Genomic DNA, 26,006 nt, shown 5'->3' on the forward strand with positions numbered 1-26,006 from the left:
GCACTCTCCCAATGAATCTCAACCTGGTACCCGCCTTTCCAACAATTAATTTTATATGATCATTCCACTTCAAATCGTTCCGCACGCACACTCCCTGATATTTTACAGAAGCAACTGCTACCAGTGTTTGTTCCGCTATCATATAATCATACAATAAAGGATCCTTCTTTCTATGTATTCGCAATACATTACATTTGTCTATGTTAAGGGACAGTTGCCACTCCCTGCACCAAGTGCCTATCCGCTGCAGATCTTCCTGCATTTCGCTACAATTTTCTAATGCCGCAACTTCTCTGTATACTACCGCATGATCCGCGAAAAGCCGCATGGAACTTCCGACACTATCTACTAGGTCATTTATATATATTGTGAAAAGCAATGGTCCCATAACACTCCCGTGTGGCACGCCAGAGGTTACTTTAACGTCTGTAGACGTCTCTCCATTGATAACAACATGCTGTGTTCTGTTTGCTAAAAACTCTTCAATCCAGCCACACAGCTGGTCTGATATTCCGTAGGCTCTTACTTTGTTTATCAGGCGACAGTGCGGAACTGTATCGAACGCCTTCCGGAAGTCAAGAAAAATAGCATCTACCTGGGATCCTGAATCTAATATCTCCGCCTCCCCTCTCTCTAGACCCAACGGTGTGTGGCGGAGGGCACTTTACGTGCCACTGTCATTACCTCCCTTTCCTGTTCCAGTCGCGTATGGTTCGCGGGAAGAACGACTGTCTAGTCCTCACTCCTCCTCGCTCCGTTTTATTACTCTTCGAGTTGTGTGAGTTCGTCAGTCGAGGTCTGTCTGTACAACATACTAGCGAGAGGATCATTGCTATGAACGCGCCACAGAGGTTAGCCATCATCTTCGGACAGAATGAAAAGAATAAGAAGATTATAACATTAGAAAATAAGTGTTAGTCCACCCATACTTCTTATTATTAATCATTTATTAATAATATTTTTGTTTTTTGAAAATACGATTTTTCTTTTTCCAGAAACGTCTATTTATTTATTAGTATTCTATGTGTTTTCACTTACGACTTTTTCCAACAGCGCAATTGGACCTGATGCGGCACTAGCTGAAGTTTTGGACCAGGACACGAATACAAGGAGACAGTTATTGAAATATATGAAGTAAAATTGTCATTAATTCTGAACAAGTTAGGTTAGTGTGGTGTCACCGCCAGACACCACACTTGCTAGGTGGTAGCCTTTAAATCGGCCGCGGTCCGTTAGCATACGTCGGACCCGCGTGTCGCCACTATCAGAGATTGCAGACCGAGCGCCGCCACACGGCAGGTCTAGAGAGACTTCCTAGCACTCGCCCCAGTTGTACAGCCGACTTTGCTAGGGATGGTTCACTGACAAAATACGCTCTCATTTGCCGAGACGATAGTTAGCATAGCCTTCAGCTACGTCATTTGCTACGACCTAGCAAGGCGCCATTACCAGTTACTATTGATGCTGTAAAACATGTACCGTCAAGAGCGATGTTCACCAATTATGGATTAAAGTTAAGTATTCCAGCAACTACGTACGTTTTTCACTAGTCTCAATTCCTTTAACTGTTCCAGACCTCACGCCAATCTGCGTGAGTTTAACGCGTGCCTTTCGGCTTCCTGTCATAGAGGGTTGGCTGTCTTGCCAATCCACAACAGTTAGGACGTTCAAACTGGACGTTGGGCCGCGGGGCATGTTGGGAACTAGTATGTGCATGCGCACCTGCGTAGTTGTTGTTGGCCATTTGCACGTGAAGATGTCTCGGTCTGAGCGTATGGCGCTTGTGAAGACCTACTGTGCCAGCAATAACAGCGCAGCTGCGGCCCAAAAGGAATTTGCGACCGGGTTCAAACTGAAGACATCAGGTCTAAGTCTTCTAACAATCAAGAATTTTTGTTTCATAAGCTTGAGACAACGGATAGTGTTCGTGATGACAGTACTGGTGATGCCGGTCGGCCAAAAAGGGTGAAAACGCCGGATAACGTCGAGAAGACACGCGCTGTGTTTCAAACCAGCCTTAGGAAATCGATCAGACGAGCTGAACAACAAGTGGAAATGAATCGGGAGACACTGCGACAAATTGCAATTGAATTGAAAATTGCAATTGAAGATCTACATGTCTTCCCATACGTGATCGAGAAGTCTCTTCATCCTCAACTGGCGACTGTGTGGTGTGCAGTGCCCAATCACGGAATAATCGGTGTGATATTAATCGACAGAACGGTGCCTGTCAAACGGTACGTGAAGGTTTTGAGAGATGATTTCACCCCCATTATCCAAAGTGACCCTGATTTCGACAGGTTGTGGTTTAAGCAAGATGTAGTTCGACCCCATCGAACCAGGAGAGAGTTTGATGTCCTGTACAAGCACTTTGGGGACCGCATTCTGGCTCTGGGGCATCCGAAGGCCACTGGCATGGGCTTCGATTGGCGGCCATATTCTCCGGACCTGAACGCATGTCACTCGTATTTGTGGGGCTATATTACAGAGAAGATGTACAGTAATAACCCCAAAACCATTGCTGAGCTGAAAACAGCCATTCACGAGGTCATCGGCAGTGTCTATATTTCGACACTTCAGCGACTTGAGCAGAATTTCACTATTCATTTGTGCCACATCATCGCCAATGATGGCAGGCATATCGAACATGTCGTAACCTAAATCCGAATATCTGTAGTGACGTTTACATGTTGAATAAAGTGTGTGAACGCCGTAGTTTGCAACTAATTTACAGTTTTTTCATGCACTCTCTAATTGTCACCCTGTATGTTCTAGATTCTATTGTCTGCACCACCAAAACAGCTGCATCAAACAGTTGGTCTACCTCAATTATTGGATCTGTCTATCGCGTATCTTGGACCACTAGAACAGCAGCAACAGATAACTATCCGATAAATTATAGTTGCTTCATTTTTGCTAGAAAATATCCCTAGCTTCTGGCTTAAGGCCTTAGTGGACTTTCTGCCTTGCTTGGTTACTCCTTACAAGTGTACACTGGAAGAGTTACGTTCTTCAAGAGCTGCTCTGTCACAGTAAGCTGAAACATAGGGTGCTGGATTCAGCGTGTGGTGATTTACGCTTGCATTTACCGTTTCTGTGTCAAGAAGATATAAATATGTTTTCTTATACCATTTAACATATCTTCTCATAAGTCTGCATGCTTTATTGTCACATCAGCATACGTTTCTTGATTCACCATGCTTTGTTGCGTACTTCCAGTTTCCCTGTCACCCAAAATGCTACTGTTTTCATCAAATGAATACTGTTTGTCGTATCATAGGCTGCACCGTTACTCGAATTATTAAAATAACTTTCTTCCACTTTGGGTGGGAATATGAAGTGGCCTAACGACTCATAAGATTTTATCATTGATCATAATGTAGTTGATGTGGAAAAGAAGGTTTCACAATGTGTCAGGACAATAATTTTTTTCCAGATTTTTGGTGCAACAAGAAACCCACGAAAGTTTTAACGATCTAGTTTCTTCCCTGTCTCACCTGATCATTTCCAGAGCTCAGGAAAAGAAATGAAATGAAGAGGCTGGCATAGAAGAAGTTATGGGGCTAATCAGACCAAGAGCTTGGTGTTGGTATACACTGGTGGAGTTTCACGATCTCCTTTGGTTTGCAGTTACGAGAACAGGAGGAAAGTCACCAAGTTTTACTTACAATCTTGACAAAAAATGGTTCAAATGGCTCTGAGCACTATGGGACTTAACTTCTGAGGTCATCAGTCCCCTAGAACTTAGAACTACTTAAACCTAACTAACCTAAGGACATCACACACATCCATGCCCGAAGCAGGATTCGAACCTGCGACCATAGTGGACGTGCGGTTCATACTGTAGCGCCTAGAACCGCTCGGCCACCCTGGCCGGCTACAATCGTAACAGAAGAAAGATACTGTGGCCATGAAATTGGTGACGGTGTTAGTATTTCTCTACATATGCACCTTTAAATGGGACACACTTTTCCTAATGAAGATCTCGCTCCTAATTCTCGGACAGGTACGCAATGGTTTAGAAAGTTACTAAATTAATTTGAGCTATATAGCTCTTAATATGGAGAGGCCTACGGAACTTACTATGTAACTGACAATAAAAATCCATTAGTCTTTCATTGATTATCGTTTTCAATGGCTCAAATGGCCCTGAGCACTATGGGACTTAACTGCTAAGGTCACCAGTGCCCCAGAACTTAGAAGTACTTAAACCTAACTAACCTAAGGACATTCACACACATCCATGCCCGAGGCAGGATTCGAACCTGCGACCGTAGCGGTCGCGCGATTCCAGACTGTAGCGCCTAGAACCGCTCGGCCACTCCGGCCGGCGATTATCGTTTTCATTCTCCCTCCTGCAAGTCGTTGTTTTCAGGTTCAACTACGTTTTGGGTGAAAAACTACTCCACTTAGTTATAATTTAATCAGTCCATTCCTTGAGAATATGTTTTTGAAGAATAATATTGATTAATAAATCAGTTTGTATTGAAGACTTGAGTTTTGGTCCTCCCAAATAGCATGCCGCTTCCAGGATTTTGTGACGAGTGTCGGCCCTAGATCGAATGCACCCGGCGGATTAACGGACGCAGGTCGGTGTGCCGGCTAGCCTGGACGTGGTTTTAGACGTTTTTCCACATCGGACTAGGTGAAATCCGGGCTGGTACCGACGTCCCGCCTCAGTTACGTGGTTCGCTTACGTATCTAAAACGTTCGCACACTTTCACATGGGGTAACACATGACGCAGACAATTGGGGTATGCTAATTCCGTTCCAGGGAGGGTAGAGGGGTGGTGACAGGAAGAGCATCCGGCAATCCTCTACCACTAACGTTACGAAAATCAATAATTAACATGGCGACCTCGTGAAGATGAGGGATAAAGGCCACGAAATTGATTTTTGACGTTACTTTTCCTTTCGTTAATATGTATCAGTAATGCAGGAAGCAAGTTCTGTTTCTTACTGTAACTTTCCTCTAAAACCCAGTATTTCAGTTCCAAGACAAAGTGTGCAACCTTTTCAGCTCTCTGTCGCTTCTGCGATTCTTCACAAACCTGCGAATATATGATGCCTTATGTCACAATTTCCCATATGTCCGATTGCCTATATCTCTGGTTCCGTTGAAGAGGTGGCAGACTGGTGCAACTGCATTTTTGAATCCTTTTTTGCAGGACTGACACGTCACTAGAAAGTTGTTGCGAATCTCGAATTTTATATACCGTTAAAAGAGCATTCATTGTTTAAGTGTCGTGTCTAAAGTTTCTTATGTTTTGCTAATGTTTTTACCATGTCTCTGCGTTTCAGACGGTTTTAGCTGTGTATTTCTACCTGGGCGACACAGGGAAAAACGTCGAAGACATCGGCTGGCTTCCGCTAACTGCTCTCGTCTTCTACATCGTCACCTACACCGCAGGTTTGTTCTTGTAACTCTGATCACTACTGACGCATATCTTCCAAGTGTAAAAAAATCCTGCAGTTCTATTCTATCAGCTGAAACATAGGAAACAGAAATTTCATTATACACTAGACAACATTCCATTGGAACTACTGACGGCCTTGGGAGAGCCAGTCCTGACAAAACTCTACCATCTGGTGAGCAAGATGTATGGAACAGGCGAAATACCCTCAGACTTCAAGAAGAATATAATAATTCCAATCCCAAAGAAAGCAGGTGTTGACAGATGAGAAAATTACCAAATAATCAGTTTAATAAGCCACAGTTGCAAAATACTAACACGAATTCTTTACAGACGAATAGAAAAACTAGTAGAAGCCGACCTCGGAGAAGATCAGTTTGGATTCCGTAGAAATACTGGAACACGTGAGGCAATACTGACCTTACGACTTATCTTAGAAGAAAGATTAAGGAAAGGCAAACCTACGTTTCTAGCATTTGTAGACTTAGAGAAAGCTTTTGACAATGTTGACTGGAATACTCTCTTTCAAATTCTAAAGGTGGCAGGGGTAAAATACAGGGAGCGAAAGGCTATTTGCAATTTGTACAGAAACCAGATGGCAGTTATAAGAGACGAGGGACATGAAAGGGAAGCAGTGGTTGGGAAGGGAGTAAGACAGGGTTGTAGCCTCTCCCCGATGTTATTAAATCTGTATATTGAGCAAGCAGTAAAGGAAACAAAAGAAAAATTCGGAGTAGGTATTAAAATGCATCGAGAAGAAATAAAAACGTTGAGGTTCGCCGATGACATTGTAATTCTGTCAGAGACAGCAAAGGACTTGGAAGAGCAGTTGAACGGAATGGATGGTGTCTTGAAGGGAGGATATAAGATGAACATCAACAAAAGCTAAACGAGGATAATGGAATGTAGTCGAATTAAGTCACGTGATGTTGAGGGTATTAGATTAGGAAATGAGACACTTAAAGTAGTAAAGGAGTTTTGCTATTTGGGGAGCAAAATAACTGATGATGGTCGAAGTAGAGAGGATATAAAATGTAGACTGGCAATGGCAAGGAAAGCGTTTCTCAAGAAGAGAAATTTGTTAACATCGAGTATAGATTTAAGTGTCAGAAAGTCATTTCTGAAAGTATTTCTATGGAATGTAGCCATGTATGGAAGTGAAACATGGACGGTAAATAGTTTGGACAAGAAGAGAATAGAAGCTTTCGAATGTGGTGCTACAGAAGAATGCTGAAGATTAGATGGGTAGATCACATAACTAATGAGGAAGAATTGAATAGGACTGGGGAGAAGAGAAGTTTGTGGCACAACTTGACCAGATGAAGGGATCGGTTGGTAGGACATGTTCTGAGGCATCAAGGGATCACCAATTTAGTATTGGAGGGCAGCGTGGAGGGTAAAAATCGTAGGGGGAAACCAAGAGATGAATACACTAAGTAGATTCAGAAGGATGTAGGTTGCAGTAGGTACTGGGAGATGAAGAAGCTTGCACAGGATAGAGTAGCATGGAGAGCTGCATCAAACCAGTCTCAGCACTGAAGACCACAACAACACAGTATTCTATTAATGAAAATTTACTCTTAATGAATTTAATACCTGGTGTATCAGGAATCAGTTAAAAATACTAAATTCATGTTCTCCTCTGGCCTAGTAATCAATTAAATATCTGTTTTTCGTTCCGCTCTTTATCCAAAACGGAAGTGCCTGATTACAGTACACTCTCACGGCGTCTGTCTAGCAGTTACTCAAATAAAGAGATTTGTGTTCGATGGTTGAAGTTTTAGCAGTTAGTCTACCGTGTAGAAGAAGGCTTACTGCTCGGAACATGAAAATGGAAATCTTCCCCACCCATAAAAATGTCAGCAGGAACGCGCATTTTTATTAGAATAAGGCGTTCGAGTCTAGTGGTATAAATCCGACTGAAAATTATACCCTTCTACAAAGAATATCAGCTACACATGGATCGTCACTCAGTCTCTATATTATATGATGATATAGAAAGAGCCAATACTATTAGAAGATATAGGGCGCAAGGGATATAACCGCAGATGTTTTTATATGCAATACCTTAATATCTACACATAGTTTTTTGGTTATTTTTCTCTGGGTCTAACAATCTTCCCGAAAACACATCGCATAAATTACTACGCGATGTTTTCTGCACGGTTGTAGCTGTACTACATGGACATACTAACCGTTTTGCGCCCTCACGTCCACATTAAAATGTGATCTGCAGACCAGGGGAAAATAAACGCTAATGGCGTGCTCTTGCCACATGTACTTCAAGGTACTAACCAACCTAAAAACATATGACTTGTAATAGCTATAATTATTAGTCTGCAAATGACGTAAATACTGATGTAATGATGTTGAGCACACCGTCCTCAGTCACCGATAGAAATGTCTGTTCTTATACCCGTTGCAGCCTGTGTAGCTTACACCTTGCAGGGTCACCAAATAACGTGAATGGTTTCGGAGATTTTTAGTTGTTGCTTTTAGTATTATTTCGTTCAAGAAAAAACCTTTTCCATTATAATTAATTGCTCGACTTTGCATCGTAAAGTCATCAGAGCTCTATTAATTTTTGTTTCTAATTTATTTCTTTATTAAAACAGTAAGAAGTATAATTTGTATTATGCGTGTGTATGCACATATAAGCTATAAGCACTCAAATTATGTTTTCTAAGGAATGGATGGCAGGGGACTCGTCATTAATTCATTTATTATCCATTTACTATTGAAGAGTATTTTTAATTTGTGAAAGTACAATTAATTACTTGATAGGATGAATAAAACAATTTCTAAGGAGACGCCTTAGGGGGGCTTTTTAATCAAGTAATAGCACTCTCGTAAGAAAAGGAGTTTTGGTTTTAAAAACCTGAAAGTTTTTCTTTAATTTTAAGAATTTAATTTTCAAGGGAAAATAGGAGTACAGTTACAGAAAACTGTCCAATGAAGGTATTATCTGGAGAGTGCGAGAACGGGCTGTAGATGCGGATGGAGGGATGGATCCCGCCCCCCCCTCCCCCCCTCCCCTCCCCCCTCCCTCTGCCCCCAGGAAAAAGGAAACCATGAGGTCGCAGGGTCGAATCCTGCCAGACGACGGAAATTTTGTCCAGCTTTAATCTAGCTGTCTCCACTTAACAATGTAAGGAGTCGCTTGGAAAAAAACATGCGGCTCGAATACCATGTAAAAATGCAGGTACCCTTTGCTCAGTTGGATAACGGAGGTAGATTAGGGGCATGCAAGTCGCCGACGTGGCATCCAACCGAAAGACTTCAATGCAAACTATTGATGTGTTTGACGTGTTATTGTGCCGAAATATGCACAAAAGTAAAAAATTATGACTTTTCCTAAAGCCGAAAGGACCGTAATTACTGATTTGCCTGCTTCCCAATTACCTCAACTCACACAAAGTCTTCAAAATGACTGGTTTTACAATAGGTTTTTTTCAGTGATCATATTATCATTTGTTTGATTTGTGCTCGATTTCGTAAAACAACTATTTCTCTTGTACATCAGAAATGGTGGCAGATGGTGCGGTCTATTTCCATGTAACTTGAGGCCTAAATCCCAGAGACGCTATGGAGAGATTTGAGCTTAACCAATCAACCTTGGCGCTGGCTCTCGAGATCCTAAACTCTAAGTAACATTCTGTTGTATTTTAAATTAAGATCTACCATTTGGGTTTAAGAGGGCTACTTCTAGGTCGACCATCGCTCCAGTGGTACACATCAGCGTCGAGTGTTAAAGAGAATAGAAATAAAAGTAAATGAAATCAAACATTACTGTCCTCGATGAATGCCACATTACTAGACATTAATTAATGAATATCACCTGTAACTGCTAAAATGTACTTCATTTTGGTCGAGGTACGGTTTTGGCTTTTATATTCAAACCATTTTCAGATCCACTAGAAAAGGCTTCAGCATAAAATCTGAAAACGTTTCTGAACTAAAAGAGAGAAAATTTTAGCTTCTGTAGCGGCTATTGGTTACTTCAGAATACAATTGCGCAACAGCAGCTCTCTCCACTCACCGATAAGCTAATAAGTATTAGACAACCATCTAACGAATATCATTATCGGCAATTTTACATCCACTGGCTGCTCTAGACTTTTCGATAGATTACAGCGTTCTACTACACACAGCAATGTTGCTCTTGCATGTTGCCTAATTTTGTACATCCACTCCCATGAGGTCTTCTCGGATTTTTCTTATCGTTTCGTATCCAGCAATCGGTCTGTCCTTATCGTTTCGTATGCAGCAGCGTCCTGGGTTCGTATATTATCCGTTCGTCTGGCTACATGTCTCATATGTCTCCATTTCATTTTCGTTGCGGTCACATTAAGCCTTCCACTCCAGTATGTTCTCTGATCTATTTCATTTATACATGGGACCATAAAAAGTATCAGTTTCTTGCTTGTAATACATTTTCGTGTTCTGTTTTAATTTATCCAGAATCTATGATCAACACCCATCTGATTTCTTAGATACCTTGAGCTTCCTTCATGATTTCGTGATTAGAGCACAATATTCAGGCAAATAAAAGCATTGCTGTTCAGGTGTCTCTAAAGCCATTGTTATTTTGCCTATATATTAATATCGCTCCTCCATACTCGCACACACTAATTACTGTTATAATCATCAGTTGCTCTTGGTGTCAAACATACTAATGTGGCTGAAAGAGCAACACTTACCAGCAAAAGCAGCTGCTGCCATAAAAAAAAAAAAAAAAAAAAAAAAAATTGGTTCAAATGGCTCTGAGCACTATGGAACTTAACATCTATGGTCATCAGTCCCCTAGAACTTAGAACTACTTAAACCTAACTAACCTAAGGACAGCACACAACACCCAGTCATCACGAGGCAGAGAAAATCCCCGACCACGCCGGGAATCGAACCCGGGAACCCGGGCGTGGGAAGCGAGAGCGCTACCGCACGACCACGAGCTGCGGACTGCTGCCATCAGCTGGCTTGTTTGCAAGAAGCATTAGCCAAATAAGGTTAGGCAACAGGTAAACCAAAATACATTAAACTACAGATTAGCAATAATAAATTACGAAAATAACCTATGCATTAAGTAACTTGAGTGTTAATATGATGTAATACAGAGTAGTCAATGTTCACCTGCGCTGATCAATCTTTGCACAGTGGTCTAGACATTAATCCAGTGAACGATAATTTCAATCGTGTTAGAATGTCCATTTTGACTCTTCTTGACCGCGATAGTAGACGCGGTCCTGATACAGTCTTGAGGTACTGTTGACACTCCGCATACTGATTCTGATAGTAACAAGGGATACCTTCGTCCTCGAACGCTCGGAACCGCATGAAACCATGCTTTGACTAATACGCGACCATAAAAACAGTAATGGTTTGCGTCATTTCCGTGCAAAACTCTGCACTTGCCTGCTAACTCCATCAGACACTGGCGCGTTGAAAGCTGCACTAACAAGTGCTCGAGTCTCGTGAAAGGTGTGGCAGCAGTGCAAATGTGTCTCTTGGAGTGTTCGCATGTCTCTTACTGTGTGTACGGTGTACAGTGATATCATAAAGAGAATTAATCCTACCAATGTGGACCAAATATTAGGGACAAAGTTACGACGTGCTGGATATGGAAATGAAATCGGGGTCGAGACTTTGCGGATATATTATATCAAATAATAGTACAGAGCCAATGGCCTTGCCGCACTGGTAACACCGGTTCCCGTCAGATCACCGAAGTTAAGCGCTGTCGGGCTGGGCTAGCACTTGGATGGGTGACCATCCGGTCTGCCGAGCGCTGTTGGCAAGCGGGGTGCAGTCAGCCCTTGTGAGGTCAATTGAAGGGCTACTTGATTGAGAAGTAGCGGCTCCGGTCTTAGAAACTGACCTACGGCCGGGAGAGCGGTGTGCTGACCACATGCCCCTACATATCTGCATCCAGTGGTGGTGCCTATGAACTAGAGGATGACACGACGACCAGTCAGTGCCTTCGTGACCTGTTGGGGTGGAGTTAATAGTACAGAAATATAATAGAGATCACACAGAAATATACGACGTTAGGCTGGATAGTTATGCTGGTTTTGGAGGACAAGAAGAACCTCAACCTGAAGGTGGCCGTTCAAGCAGTACAAGACGTTCAACTCCAGAGCAACAGGAACAGTCCAGTCCGAGAGACTAGGAACTGTCTCCGCCTAAACACTCGAGGACCAGTGTATAAAAAGATATTGATGACAGCGTACTACAGAACGCCTATGAAGACTATCAGAATCGTGGCTTCAGTATCTATAGCAGCCTTAAGAGGCGCTAAAAGCACATTTCAAATAAATAAAATAGCCGATTAATTCGGAATTACGTGTCCAGCAAAAAGCGAGCAGAAACTCGTTTCTTAGGAAACTGAATATTGTAATTAAAAAGTATAAAAGAGCATTTAATATCGCAATTAGTTACAGAAAGGTGGTATGGATCTACAGTTCCCGATTGGCATATGCAAATGGTGGCACTAGAAGCTTCTAAAATAATTGGTTTGGGCAATTTCAAAGCAGGAAAGCAAAAGAAAAATTTGGAGTAGGTATTACAATCCATGGAGAAGAAATAAAAACTTTGAGGTTCGCCGATGACATTGTAATTCTGTCACAGACAGCAAAGGACTTGGAAGAGCAGTTGAACGGAATGGATAGTGTCTTGAAAGGAGGATATAAGATGAACATCAACAAAAGCAAAACGAGGATAATGGAATGCAGTCGAATTAAATCGGGTGATGCTGTGGGAATTACATTAGGATATGAGACACTTAAAGTAGTAAAGGAGTTTTGCTATTTGGGGAGCAAAATAACTGATGTTGGTCGAAGTAGAGAGGATATAAAATGTAGACTGGCAATGGCAAGGAAAGCGTTTCTGAAGAAGAGAAATTTGTTAACATCGAGTATAGATTTAAGTGTCAGGAAGCCGTTTCTGAAAGTATTTGTATGGAGCGTAGCCATGTACGGAAGTGAAACATGGACGATAAATACTTTAGACAAGAAGAGAATAGAACCTTTCGAAATGTGGTGCCACAGAAGAATGCTGAAGATTAGATGGGTAGATCATATAAGTAATGAGGAGGCACTGAATAGGATTGGGGAGAAGAGAAGCTTGTGGCACAACTTGACTAGAAGAAGGGATCGGTTGGTAGGACATGTTCTGAGGCATCAAGGGGTCACCAATTTAGTACTGGAGGGAAGCTTGGAGGGTAAAAATCGTAGAGGGAGACCAAGAGATGAATACACTAAACGGATTCAGAAGGATGTAGGTTGCTGTAGGTACTGGGAGATGAAGACGCTTGTACAGGATAGAGTAGCATGGAGAGCTGCATCAAACCAGTCTCAGGACTGAAGACCACAACAACAATAATTTCAAAGCTTCGATTTCTTTGATCGAAAATCATAAATCTGAATATTACTACATTTCTCACACGTAAGGAGGGAGAGGACTATAACAGCATTTGTCAGATGGCCCAACAGTTTGTGGAGGAAGTGAACGTGTTTATGGCAGAGCAGGGTGTGGAGAAAGGAAATGACTGGAACAGAGTCAATTACAGTATGAAATGTCTTCATCTTCAACACTGTCTCACAAATGAAAGACAACTACAGCTAGTCTGGTGCAGTCTCTACATAGCTCTACGCACAGCCACACAAGTGATGTGGCTTTATCAATGATAGGCAGACTAGCAAACAAGTTGTGCATCTGCTTTCATGAGGCACAAGCGTCTTCGGACCAAATATTTCAAAGAAACTAAAAGATCCTGCCCACGAAACATTCACGTCGAAACAAGCAAAATTCCTTGGTGGACAATTAACAAGTGAAAATAGCCTATTGCTTTGTGATTCCTGGTCAGATCATAAAGATAGCACGATTCTAAATGCAAGGTTTCCAAACAAAGACGTAATGCTGCAGATGTTGCCACCGAAGACAACAAATTATTGACAACCCCTCGACGTTTACTTATTTGGGCAACGTAAACTCTTTATCAGAAGGATGGCTGATTTTGTAAGACTGCAGTGTGCCAACCCACAAGTGCAGATACATGATCGTTATTTCATATCAGACTTCATTCTGTGATTTACAACCAATTTTCTATACGAAAGTATACGCTAGTGTTACAATATGCTTGACGATAGGCAGTTTATGACAGTGACATACTCATATCATCATTTTAAAATGTAATTAGTGTGACTTTTGATATCGGACTGCTTGAATACGAAACTGATTTTGAATGTAAAAACGTGAGGACTAATAGAAGCACTATGAAGTGTGGAGGATATGTGTGTTTTGCGCTATTATAATTACTTTAAGCAGAGAGTTTTTGGCACTGTTTATTGAAAACGTAAGGATACTCTGACGTCACTGAATTACGTTTAATTTTCCTCCTGTGGTACTGATATCTTGTTACTTTGTTTCTATCCATTAAAAAGTGACTTGCGGTAGCACGCAACATTTCGCATTGAAATGATACACATCACTGTTTTTGTTTTTTTTTTTCTTTACGATCAAGTGTTATTCTAAGCATAATTTCGTACCATTCCGCGGGTTGAAGGTCAAAGCTGTCCTTTGTAGATGAAGCAGAACTGTGTGTCCGTTTATAATCCGCCTTTGGCGGATGGATTCCCACTTGCGTACCATTGACATAGGAGAGATGAATAAATAGACCGTGTTGCGTATATCCTTTCTGTATAGGACTGTCTCTTCTATCTTCTGGTGGACACAGCAATTTCTGTCTGTTTACAGATGATCACGATTTGTCAATCAGTCTAGCTTCGGGTCAGTAATTGAAACTTTCATACTTTTATGCCTAGTTATCTACCGTTAATTAAAGGAAACGTTAGTGTCAGTGTTTATTTCCTGAATGACAGCATTCCATTTCATTGATAATAGACGCTATCTTTGCTACTGCATAAGGCTCATAACTCAGGGGCATTAACAGTCAATGTTACAGCCCTGAAATCGTAGTCCTAAAGTGAATCAAGAGTCAAAAGCAATTTGTCCGACAGTGACAAAATTATCTCATGTGCTGAAAGAAAAAGACGTCCACGTAGTTGTGTGTGCACTGACCAGAGTTCAGTCTCTTTCTAAAAGGGGAAATAGAGACCACGGGAGAGATAAGCCGAGAATTACAGGGGATTATACTGAATGTGTGTGAAATCAGGAACAACAATTTCGAATAAATCTACACTGAGACGAAAACAGCAAAATAAAAATTTTGCTTCCAAATTCAGTGTAAGACCACTCATCGTCGAAGACTAAAGGCATGCCACGCCTAACCTCGTCTTGCCGAAAGTGCAGCCTTCGCAAACTCTTACAATAATTATAAAAAATCATTTTAAAACACATTGAGAAAGGGCATAACAGAATACAAAGAATAAATGGTGGAAACAAGAGTGTGCGCGTGTCTCAGAACACGTGTGGAATTACTGGTTGGTCGTTATACGCGTTAAAATACGTGAAAATCAACTAATAAAATTTTTGCAATCTTAATATTCTCAGAATGTAGTTTTTCCATTTTGGCCGTTTAAGAACAAATAAAAACGATCGAAGGCCTTTCGTGACGCACATATAGAAATAATGGGAGGTTTTCTTATCAACTACTTGCAGCGCAGTCTGTTCGGGAAAGCTCCTGTCTGTTCAGCGTTTACCCGAAAAATTGTCCACTGGCACAAAGGGCTATACCTACGTACCCACGTAAAAGAAAGCTTTCGTAAGATTCTCTGACCAACTCAACAAGGTCGCACGCGTTTCCTGTATTCAAGAATTTTCCAACTTCACGAATATCGATACTGTCAGGGTATCTTTGCTTCATATTTCCTCTTACTGAGGGCATGATGAAACCTGGTGTGACTAATATGGCTGGCATTTACTGCCGTACATACAGGCAACAGAACCATTTTTCATAGCACCTTTATTTATGTGTTGTTTGTTGTTCCCATCGATTAGGCAACTTTTTATCTGTATCAACAACTATCACAGATCATAAAACATTCTTGACCAACAATAAAAGAATGGAGAAACAACACACGATTTGCTTCTGTTTTGCCTGTGAAACAGCATGGACGTAGAAAAGAAATATTTGCATGTAGAATTCGATTTGTGTAGTCGATACGTGTAAATGGCAAATACTTGATAGTCCAAAACGGAAAAGTAACTCATCTTGGTGAGTTGATTAAGCAACGCAACTGATTTCGTTCCAATGCCGTGAAATTATTACCTGAATTTTACAGAATTTTATTTACCGCAGGCTTCCGAAGAACGATTAACACGCAGCTGTTCGTAAGAAAAAGTAAAGAATGGCTATGTTGGTTTTGAGTAACGGTTTGGGATGTTAAACAGCATATGATTTGCAACACACAAATTTATTTCAAAATATTGTATGTGTGTGGCGGAATCCATAAGCATTACTTCAAACTTTGCAGAAAGATTTTCCAAAAGAAAAATGTTTCAGAGGCTCGTTTTGCTGCCATCTTCGATTGCTGTGATGTCCTCCAGTGAGGTCACTACAGTGCAGCCCCCTGTGTCCTAACCACACCCTCTATTTCCGCCTAAAATACATTATCGAAGCAACATTGTTTAATCAGATTACACTTTGCCTCAGAGATACATGTATGTACCGATTATGCAGTCTGACGGCGCGAATTTGTCGACTCCTTCATAATAAGAACTCGGCAAATTGGTCCTTAAAGATAACGTTCCTAAATGAATAACGTCCACAAGACACCGAAACACTTCCTTGTGACGATTCCTTCTGCACAGACTAGAAATAACGTAAAAGCAGAGCAATTACAAAATGCCACATTTTAAAAAATAAATAATATTTTTGAAACTACACTACTGGCCATTAAAATTGTTACACCAAGAAGAAATGCAGATGATAAACGGGTATTCATTGGACAAACATATTATACTAGAACTGACATGTGATTACATTTTCACGCAGTTTGGGTGCATACATCCTCAGAAATCAGTACCCAGAACAACCACCTCTGGGCGTAATATCGGCCGTGATACGCCAGGACATTGAGTCAAACAGAGCTTGGATGGCGTGTACAGGTACAGCTGCCCATGCTGCTTCAACACGATACAACAGTTCATCAAGAGTAGTGACTGGTGTATTGTGACGAGCCAGTTGCTCGGCCACCATTGACCAGACGTTTTCAATTGGTGAAAGATCTGGAGAATGTGCTGGCCTGGGTAGCAGACGAACATTTTCTGTATCCAGAAAGGCCCGTAAATGACCTGCAACATGCGGTCGTGCATTATCCTGCTGAAAGGGATCTAATGAAGGGTAGAGCCACGGGTCGTAACAAATCCGAAATGTAACGTCCACTATTCACAGTGCCGTCAATGCGAACAAGAGGTGACCGAGTCGTGTAACCAATGGCACCCCATACCATCACGCCGGGTGATACGCAGTATGGCGATGACGAATACACGCTTACAATGTGCGTTCACTGCGATGTCGCCAAACACGGATGCGACCATCATGATGCTGTAAACAGAACCTTGATTCATCCGAAAAAACGACGTTTTGCCAATCTTGCAACCAGCTTCGTCGTTGAGTACACAATCGCAGGCGCTCCTGTCTGTGATGCTGCGTCAAGGGTAACTGCAGCCATGGTCTCCGAGCTGATAGCCCATGGTGCTGCAAATGTCGTCGAACTGCTCGTGCAGATGGTTGTTGTCTTGCAAACGTCCCCATCTGTTGACTCAGGGATCGAGACGTGGCTGCGCGATCCGTTACAGCCATGTGGATAAGATGCTTGTCATCTCGACTGCTAGTGATACGAGGCCGTTGGGACCCAGCACGGCTTTCCGTATTACCCTCCTGAACCCATTGATTCCATATTCTGCTAACAGTCATTGAATGTCGACCAACGCGAGCAGCAATGTCGCGATACGATAAACCGCAATCGCGATAGGCTACAATCCGACTTTTATCAAAGTCGGAAACGTGATGGTACGCATTTCTCCTCCTTACACTAGGCATCAGAACAATGTTTCACCAGGTAACGCCGGTCAACTGCTGTTTATGTATGAGAAAGCGGGTGGGAACTTTCCTCATGTCAGCACGTTGTAGGTGTCGCCACTGGCGCAAACCTTGTGTCAATGCTCTGAAAAGCTAATCATTGCATATCACAGCATCTTCTTCCTTTCGGTTAAATTTCGCGCCTGTAGCACGTCATCTTCGTGGTGTAGCAATTTTAATGGCCAGTAGTGTATATCGGAGATAACATAAAAATTCGGTTTGCAATGTCAGATGTGTCTAACTGTGACGTATATCCTCAGTATCGTAGGGACATGCATAAAGTGCCACCCAGGACTATCACAAATGCTTGGCGAAGGACGTAACATCTCTGCAGATCCATATACGGCGATAGACCATCTTCTTAGAAACAGATCGCCGCTGACTTTAAATACACTCCTGGAAATGGAAAAAAGAACACATTGACACCGGTGTGTCAGACCCACCATACTTGCTCCGGACACTGCGAGAGGGCTGTACAAGCAATGATCACACGCACGGCACAGCGGACACACCAGGAACCGCGGTGTTGGCCGTCAAATGGCGCTAGCTGCGCAGCATTTGTGCACCGCCGCCGTCAGTGTCAGCCAGTTTGCCGTGGCATAGGGAGCTCCATCGCAGTCTTTAACACTGGTAGCATGCCGCGACAGCGTGGACGTGAACCGTATGTGCAGTTGACGGACTTTGAGCGAGGGCGTATAGTGGGCATGCGGGAGGCCGGGTGGACGTACCGCCGAATTGCTCAACACGTGGGGCGTGAGGTCTCCACAGTACATCGATGTTGTCGCCAGTGGTCGGCGGAAGGTGCACGTGCCCGTCTGGGACCGGACCGCAGCGACGCACGGATGCACGCCAAGACCGTAGGATCCTACGCAGTGCCGTAGGGGACCGCACCGCCACTTCCCAGAAAATTAGGGACACTGTTGCTCCTGGGGTATCGGCGAGGACCATTCGCAACCGTCTCCATGAAGCTGGGCTACGGTCCCGCACACCATTAGGCCGTATTCCGCTCACGCCCCAACATCGTGCAGCCCGCCTCCAGTGGTGTCGCGACAGGCGTGAATGGAGGGACGAATGGAGACGTGTCGTCTTCAGCGATGAGAGTCGCTTCTGCCTTGGTGCCAATGATGGTCGTATGCGTGTTTGGCGCCGTGCAGGTGAGCGCCACAATCAGGACTGCATACGACCGAGGCACACAGGGGCAACACCCGGCATCATGGTGTGGGGAGCGATCTCCTACACTGGCCGTACACCACTGGTGATCGTCGAGGGGACAATGAATAGTGCACGATACATCCAAACCGTCATCGAACTCATCGTTCTACCATTCCTAGACCGGCAAGGGAACTTGCTGTTCGAACAGGACAATGCACGTCCGCATGTATCCCGTGCCACCCAAGGTGCTCTAGAAGGTGTAAGTCAATTACCCTGGCCAGCAAGATCTCCGGATCTGTCCCCCATTGAGCATGTTTGGGACTGGATGAAGCGTCGTCTCACGCGGTCTGCACGTCCAGCACGAACGCTGGTCCAACTGAGGCGCCAGGTGGAAATGGCATGGCAAGCCGTTCCACAGGACTACATCCAGCATCTCTACGATCGTCTCCATGGGAGAATAGCAGCCTGCATTGCTGCGAAAGGTGGATATACACTGTACTAGTGCCGACATTGTGCATGCTCTGTTGCCTGTGTCTATGTGCCTGTGGTTCTGTCAGTGTGATCATGTGATGTATCTGACCCCAAGAATGTGTCAATAAAGTTTCCCCTTCCTGGGACAATGAATTCACGGTGTTCTTATTTCAATTTCCAGGAGTGTATGTATGACTGTAGGGCGTCAGGAACCCAGTTCTATATTACTCTATGGAATCTATTAGGTTTCAGCAGCCGATGACTGTTATCGTATCTAGTGCCTCACCATTACTTTGGTAAAATAATTTTATAGCAATCGTAAAGTTGATGCGCGGTTTTAGAAAGTCAGTTACGAAATTTATACGAAAAGCACCATAAATGATGATGGTATACATGTGTATTCAGAAATGCTTGTTCCTTATCTACGGCACCATTCTCTTGTTCCAGGCTACGGCGGTCTACCGTTCACCGTTACAGGAGAAATCTTCGCGCAGAACGTCAAGTCAGTGGCTCTACCCGCAGCTGTCTTCGTTTCGTGGACCATGTCCTTCCTGGTGACGAGGTTCTTCGAGGACATTTCCGTCGCCGTTGGCAATTACGGGCCCTTCTTTCTGTTCGCAGCTTGCTCCTTACTAGCCTCCCTCTACGTGTACTTTTTGCTGCCTGAAACGAAGGGGAAGACTTTGGAAGAGATACAGGTTATCCTTGAAAGCGATAGGCCCGTCCGAGCATGTTGCTGAAGAGATACGAGACTGACAAATATTTTATTTTGGAACAGCTTCGCCTCTGGTGCTCGATGAAATCGTCCACGACAGAATCGGAAGGAGCAAAAGTTAACGCTTGACACCGAGCACATTTCTTAAAAGGGGTCTGACGCTGTTAGAAGAAATGACGGCGAATGTCATTCACCTTTATTTTGTGAAAACTGTTTGTAAGGGCATTGATCAGTATTAATTTCTATTAATGTGTCGTTGACCGAGAGCAAGGCGAGAAAATTAACGTTAACACTCAGGGCTTATAGTGAAGAAGTATTCTCTTTTAGGCGAAGAGGATGAATAACGCTAAATCAGAATTCACTCGTAGTTGTTCGTCCGAATGTGAAGCGATGTGAAGAATGCGACACACTATTGATGAACTGCAGTGCATTCTCATCACATTGTGTTGGATATTTTGGACTAAAATATGGGTTAAGCATTCTGTAAATGTACTGATTGTGAGAAAGTCTGTGACTACTATCATTTGAGAAATGTTTAACAGAACATGGCATTTCTGTTTACAATTATTTTTATTGAGGTAAATTTGAACATAAGTAAGAGCATATGGACTATCAGACCAATTGTGTGATTGGATTGAGGAGTTCCTAGATAACAGGACGCAGCATGTCATTCTCAATGGAGAGAAGTCTTCCGAAGTAAGAGTGATTTCAGGTGTGCCGCAGGGGAGTGTCATAGGACCGTTGCTATTCACAATATACATAAATGACCCTGTAGATGACATCGGAAGTTCACTGCGGCTTTTTGCGGATGATGCTATGGTGTATCGAGAGGGCGTAACAATGGAAAATTGTACTGAAATGCAGGAGGATCTGCAGCGAATTGACGCATGGTGCAGGGAATGGCAATTGAATCTCAATGTAGACAAGTGTAATGTGCTGCGAATACGCAGAAAGATAGATCCTTTATCATTTAGCTACAAAATAGCAGGTCAGAAACTGGAAGCAGTTAATACCATAAATTATCTGGGAGTAGGCATTAGGAGTGATTTAAAATGGAATGATCATATAAAGTTGATCGTCGGTAAAGCAGATGCCAGACTGAGATTCGTTGGAAGAATCCTAAGGAAATGGAATCCGAAAACAAAGGAAGTAGGTTACAGTACGCTTGTTCGCCCACTGCTTGAATACTGCTCAGCAGTGTGGGATCCGTACCAGATAGGGTTGATAGAACAGATAGAGAAGATCCAACGGAGAGCAGCGCGCTTCGTTACAGGATCATTTAGTAATAGCGAAAGCGTTACGGAGATGATAGATAAACTCCAGTGGAAGACTCTGCAGGAGAGACGCTCAGTAGCTCGGTACGGGCTTTTGTCAAAGTTTCGAGAACATACCTTCACCGAAGAGTCAAGCAGTTTATTGCTCCCTCCTACGTATATCTCGCGAAGAGACCATGAGGATAAAATCAGAGATATTAGAGCCCACACAGAGGCATACCGACAATCCTTCTTTCCACGAACAATACGAGAATGGAATAGAAGGGAGAACCGATAGAGGTACTCAAGGTACCCTCCGCCACACACCGTCAGGTGGCTTGCGGAGTATGGATGTAGATGTAGATGTAGATGTAAAAGTAAGTAAGAAAACCACATTCAACTACGAGGTGCATTCAAGTTTTTTTTTTCTAATTAACTACTCACCCGAAATCGATGAAGCTGGCGTTACTTCTCGACGTAATCGCCCTGCAAACGTACACATTTTTCACATCGCTGACGCCATGATTCCATGGCAGCAGCAAAGGCTTCTTTAGGAGTCTGTTTTGACCACTGGAAAATCGCTGAGGCAATAGCAACACGGCTGGTGAATGTGCGGCCACGGAGAGAGTCTTTCATTGTTGGAAAAAGCCAAAAGTCACTAGGAGCCAGGTCAGGTGAGTAGGGAGCATGAGGAATCACTTCAAAGTTGTTATCACTAAGAAACTGTTGCGTAAAGTTAGCTCGATGTGTGGGTGCGTTGTCTTGGTGAAACAGCACACGCGCAACCCTTCCCGGACGTTTTTGTTGCAGTGCAGGAAGGAATTTGTTCTTCAAAACATTTTCGTAGGATGCACCTGTTACCATAGTGCCCTTTGGAACGCAATGGGTAAGGATTACGCCCTCGCTGTCCCAGAACAAGGACACCATCATTTTTTCAGCACTGGCGGTTACCCGAAATTTTTTTGTTGGCGGTGAATCTGTGTGCTTCCATTGAGCTGACTGGCGCTTTGTTTCTGGATTGAAAAATGGCATCCACGTCTCATCTATTGTCACAACCGACGAAAAGAAAGTCCCATTCGTGCTGTCGTTGCGCGTCAACATTGCTTGGCAACATGCCACACGGGCAGCCATGTGGTCATCCGTTAGCATTCGTGGCACCCACCTGGATGACACTTTTCGCATTTTCAGGTCGTCATGCAGGATTGTGTGCACAGAAACCACAGATATGCCAACTCTGGAGGGGATCTGTTCAACAGCCATTTGGGGATCCCCCAAAACCATTCTCTCCACTTTCTGGATCATGTCATCAGACTGGCTTGTGCAAGCCTGAGGTTGTTTCAGATTGTTGTCACACGATGTTCTGCCTTCATTAAACTGTTGCCCCCACAAACACACTTTCGACACATCCATAACTCCATCACCACATGTCTCCATCAACTGTCGATGAATTTCAATTGGTTTCATACCACGCAAATTCAGAAAACGAATGATTGCCCGCTGTTCAAGTAAGGAAAACGTCGCCATTTTAAGTATTTAAAACTGTTCTCATTCTCGCCGCTGGTGCTAAAATTCCATCTGCCATCTCTGGGACGTATTGACAATGAACGCGGCTTCATTTTAAAACAATGCGCATGTTTCTATTACTTTCCAGTCCTGAGAAAAAAAAATCGATACCTTAGAACTTGAATGCACCTCGTATATAAGAAAGTGAGGTTTCAGATACATTGCTATCGTTTGTATTTATTGTACCGGCAACTTACTTTTAAGTGGTTATTTTGCCAAGTATACATAATCAAAATAGCCTTCTCCACTACTAATAAGTAGCACAAAATATTGTTGCCTTTCTCTTACCAGTCAAATACTTCTCCACATACATCTCTTCTTTAGTGATACCAACACTTCTATTAGAAGCCATTACTCACATTGGCTCTGAGCACTATGGGACTTAACATCCGTGGTCATCAGTCCCCTAGAACTTAGAACTACTTAAACCTAACTAACCTAAGGACATCACACACATCCATGCCCGAGGCAGGAGTCGAACCTGCGACCGTAGTGGTCACGCAGTTCTAGACTGAAGTGCCTAGAACCGCACGGCCACACAGGCCAGCTTACTCACATTCTACAAACATGGAATTAGATATTTCTTAAATCATTATGGGCAGTCAAATTATTCGCATCATCATCAACATTGTCATCATCATCCACGAGAAGGCTTACCGGGATCTAGCAGTCGATTACACACACTATACCTTGCATCTGGATTACTAAAACAAACAAAACAACTACCCTTATTAAGTATACATCAGAATAATAGTTTGTTTTAGCTTCAGACAGCTAAATATCTCGAAAACGACTCAACGTACGAAAAAAAAGTTCTAGGTGAAAACTTAGTATCAGTAAAGGTGACATCTGTCTGTGCTACAACCTCCTAAACACCTCTCCAACGTGGGGGGGATAAGCCTACATTTTTTACTGCGTATTCTAATTCTACACCAAAAAAATATGTACGGTTTACTCAAACCATTATTTCCCTTTCTTGGTAGATGGTGTTATAATCAACAAATATCAAATGTACCTGTTTCTCCAATTAAGAACCGAAGCATTTCATCCTACATTTCATTTACGGTGTACATGTAAACTTTGTGTTGAAACATCCCCTTAGAAAAATTTTATAACTGACAGTGCTGGAAAACCTCTACGTTATTTGATTTTCAAACAGCTGAGCAGAACTGAACGTACTCAGACATTTCTCTCTTTACTTATTCTGATCAACACGAAACTGACACACAATAATTTTAGCGCAACGCAATCTGACTTTCAATAATCCCTACAAAAGAATGGCCCTGACTAACAATAACCTATACCTTTCATGAATCACTTACCTCACAAAAATCTTCTTTACTCGAACTACTGCAGTACAGCGAGCGGCGATACTGCCAGCCAAATAAAGGATTCTAATTATTGAAGGCACTAACTACTGATAGGCATAGTTAGCAAATGAAAGATATTTTGATAGAGAACAAACAATGTATTTGCCTTAATAGTATTCAAAAGTTATATATAAATATCAGTTCATGGCATCCAGTCTTACAAATTTCATTTTCTGACCGACAGAGGTCCAGATCGTCCGCTCTCAAAACTCTGGCATCTCTCTTCCCACATCCACCACTGCTGGCGGCTCACCTCCAACTGCACAAAGCTACGTGCTGTTCACAGCCAACTTCCCAACACTACAATAGCATATACTTCAACATTGCAAACCAACCACAGACTGCACACAGCACAGTCAGTGATTTTCATACAGAGCGCTACGTGGCGTTACCCCAGATCACGTAAGAAACAGATTGACCGTCCTTACGGCAGAACAGGCAACCGTAAAAATAGTTTTCCCGTCGGTCAACAGATGTCGCAGGCGACGCTACAATGCTAACTGACCTGTCCATGTCGCGGAATTGGCAACGCTGTATCTTCGGTGACGTCAATGACGCTGATTTGCGTTCGGCTAGAGCGCTGCGCGCGAAATGCATTCGTCACACTGCTGACTGTAGACCATGATCGGCTGTGGTTTTTCCTGAGTCTTCAATCTAAGAATGTAGATTAGCTCCTATAATTCTACAAACCAAGTTTATTTCACACAATCATATGCGAAATGAAATAAATGAAAAGTAACACACAAACATTTCTCGCGAGTTACTGTTTAAATGCATACTGTATTGCAGTCGCCAGGGTTTTACACTCGCCTTCCATGCCGTCTTTTTCTCTTTGCTATACAGCTCTTCTGATACGGATTATGGTGGTAAAAAAGATCTCCACGTGCAGGTTAACACTAGAAAGTGTTCAAAATCCGCACTCGGATATGATGCGACTTAAGGCTGGACATATTTAAGTGACAGTCATTTCAAATTTAAATTCTTTTACTTTGCATGTAACTTAGCGTAAATGATATAAGAGTGGCACAAAACGATGAATTTTGGATTGTTGTTGAAAGGGGGCTGCAAACGCGGTAATATACAAATGAAAGCGTGTTTCTCGAGCACATTTTGGCGGTGTCAACTTTGAAGAGCCACAGACGGCAAACCATAATTATCTTAAAAATTTACTTTGCACAGTTTAAAGATAACCCGCAAATATTCGCAACAGACGTACGCTTTTATCTGCAACACAGTTGCTACTGGGGATATCCACACTCGCGCAGACCTGTTACTATAAGTAGTGTTGTTTTCGAGTGAAAGCTGTGTGAGGATTATTAGCGCACAGATAAAAAAAATTAAAATAGGCAGCGTCTATAGTTTGTATGTTATGCTCGTTCTCTTCCATTCTCCTCCCTTCATTCCAGTATAAACACTTGTTCACAAGTATAAACGAATGGCAGTGAACATTGGCGAATTATCTATGAATACTCATTTGCAGCAGTGTAAACGAGGTTTTACACTCGTTCACTTCGTTCGCTCTAGTATATACCAGGATTTAGAGGGACAGATGATCTAGCAGTTAGATGATGGCTGTTATTCATTTATTTCACTGCTGCGATTTCAGCTCTAGAGCCATTTTCAAGTACCAAGGGAAAGGTCTTGTAAGGCAATGCTTCTGAAATTGTTTACCAAATGCTTTGCATTTTGTTATCCATATGTTATATTGGTTTCAGTTTTCACATTGCACACAAAAATGCCTCTACACTCAAAATTACGATAGTGAAGTGAATAAACAGTTTTAAAAAGTCCAAATCGCAGCAAAGATTTCATTTAAAAATTATATGATATGATTCTTGTACAGGAAGGGCTGCCACGTTATATCGAATATAACATCGACAAAATTTAAATAGGATCGAATGCTTATGGCTCTTTATTAATTCTTACTCGTAACAAATGTATTGATTTACCTGAATTTAAAATCCACTCACGTAACCTTTCTTTATCTTTGACGGGAAATCTGAACATTTTTAGTTCAGGATTTGTTCG

General features: G+C 42.6%; 1 protein-coding gene and 1 pseudogene across 1 annotated transcript in view; both read left to right on the plus strand.

Moving 5' to 3' along the window:
- LOC126474205 (facilitated trehalose transporter Tret1-like) overlaps positions 1 to 19,817 on the plus strand; it is a 64,485-nt gene extending 44,668 nt beyond the window's left edge. Inside the window, exons 4-5 of the mRNA XM_050101669.1 lie at positions 5,302 to 5,410; positions 19,525 to 19,817. Of these exons, the coding sequence (XP_049957626.1) occupies positions 5,302 to 5,410; positions 19,525 to 19,817 (402 nt within the window). The remainder of the gene's footprint in view (positions 1 to 5,301; positions 5,411 to 19,524) is intronic.
- LOC126475963 (5S ribosomal RNA) lies at positions 11,091 to 11,208 on the plus strand (annotated as a pseudogene).
- Positions 19,818 to 26,006: the final 6,189 nt, after the last annotated feature.

This window comes from Schistocerca serialis, chromosome 4 (genome assembly GCF_023864345.2).
Source record: "Schistocerca serialis cubense isolate TAMUIC-IGC-003099 chromosome 4, iqSchSeri2.2, whole genome shotgun sequence".
Classification (NCBI taxonomy): domain Eukaryota; kingdom Metazoa; phylum Arthropoda; class Insecta; order Orthoptera; family Acrididae; genus Schistocerca; species Schistocerca serialis.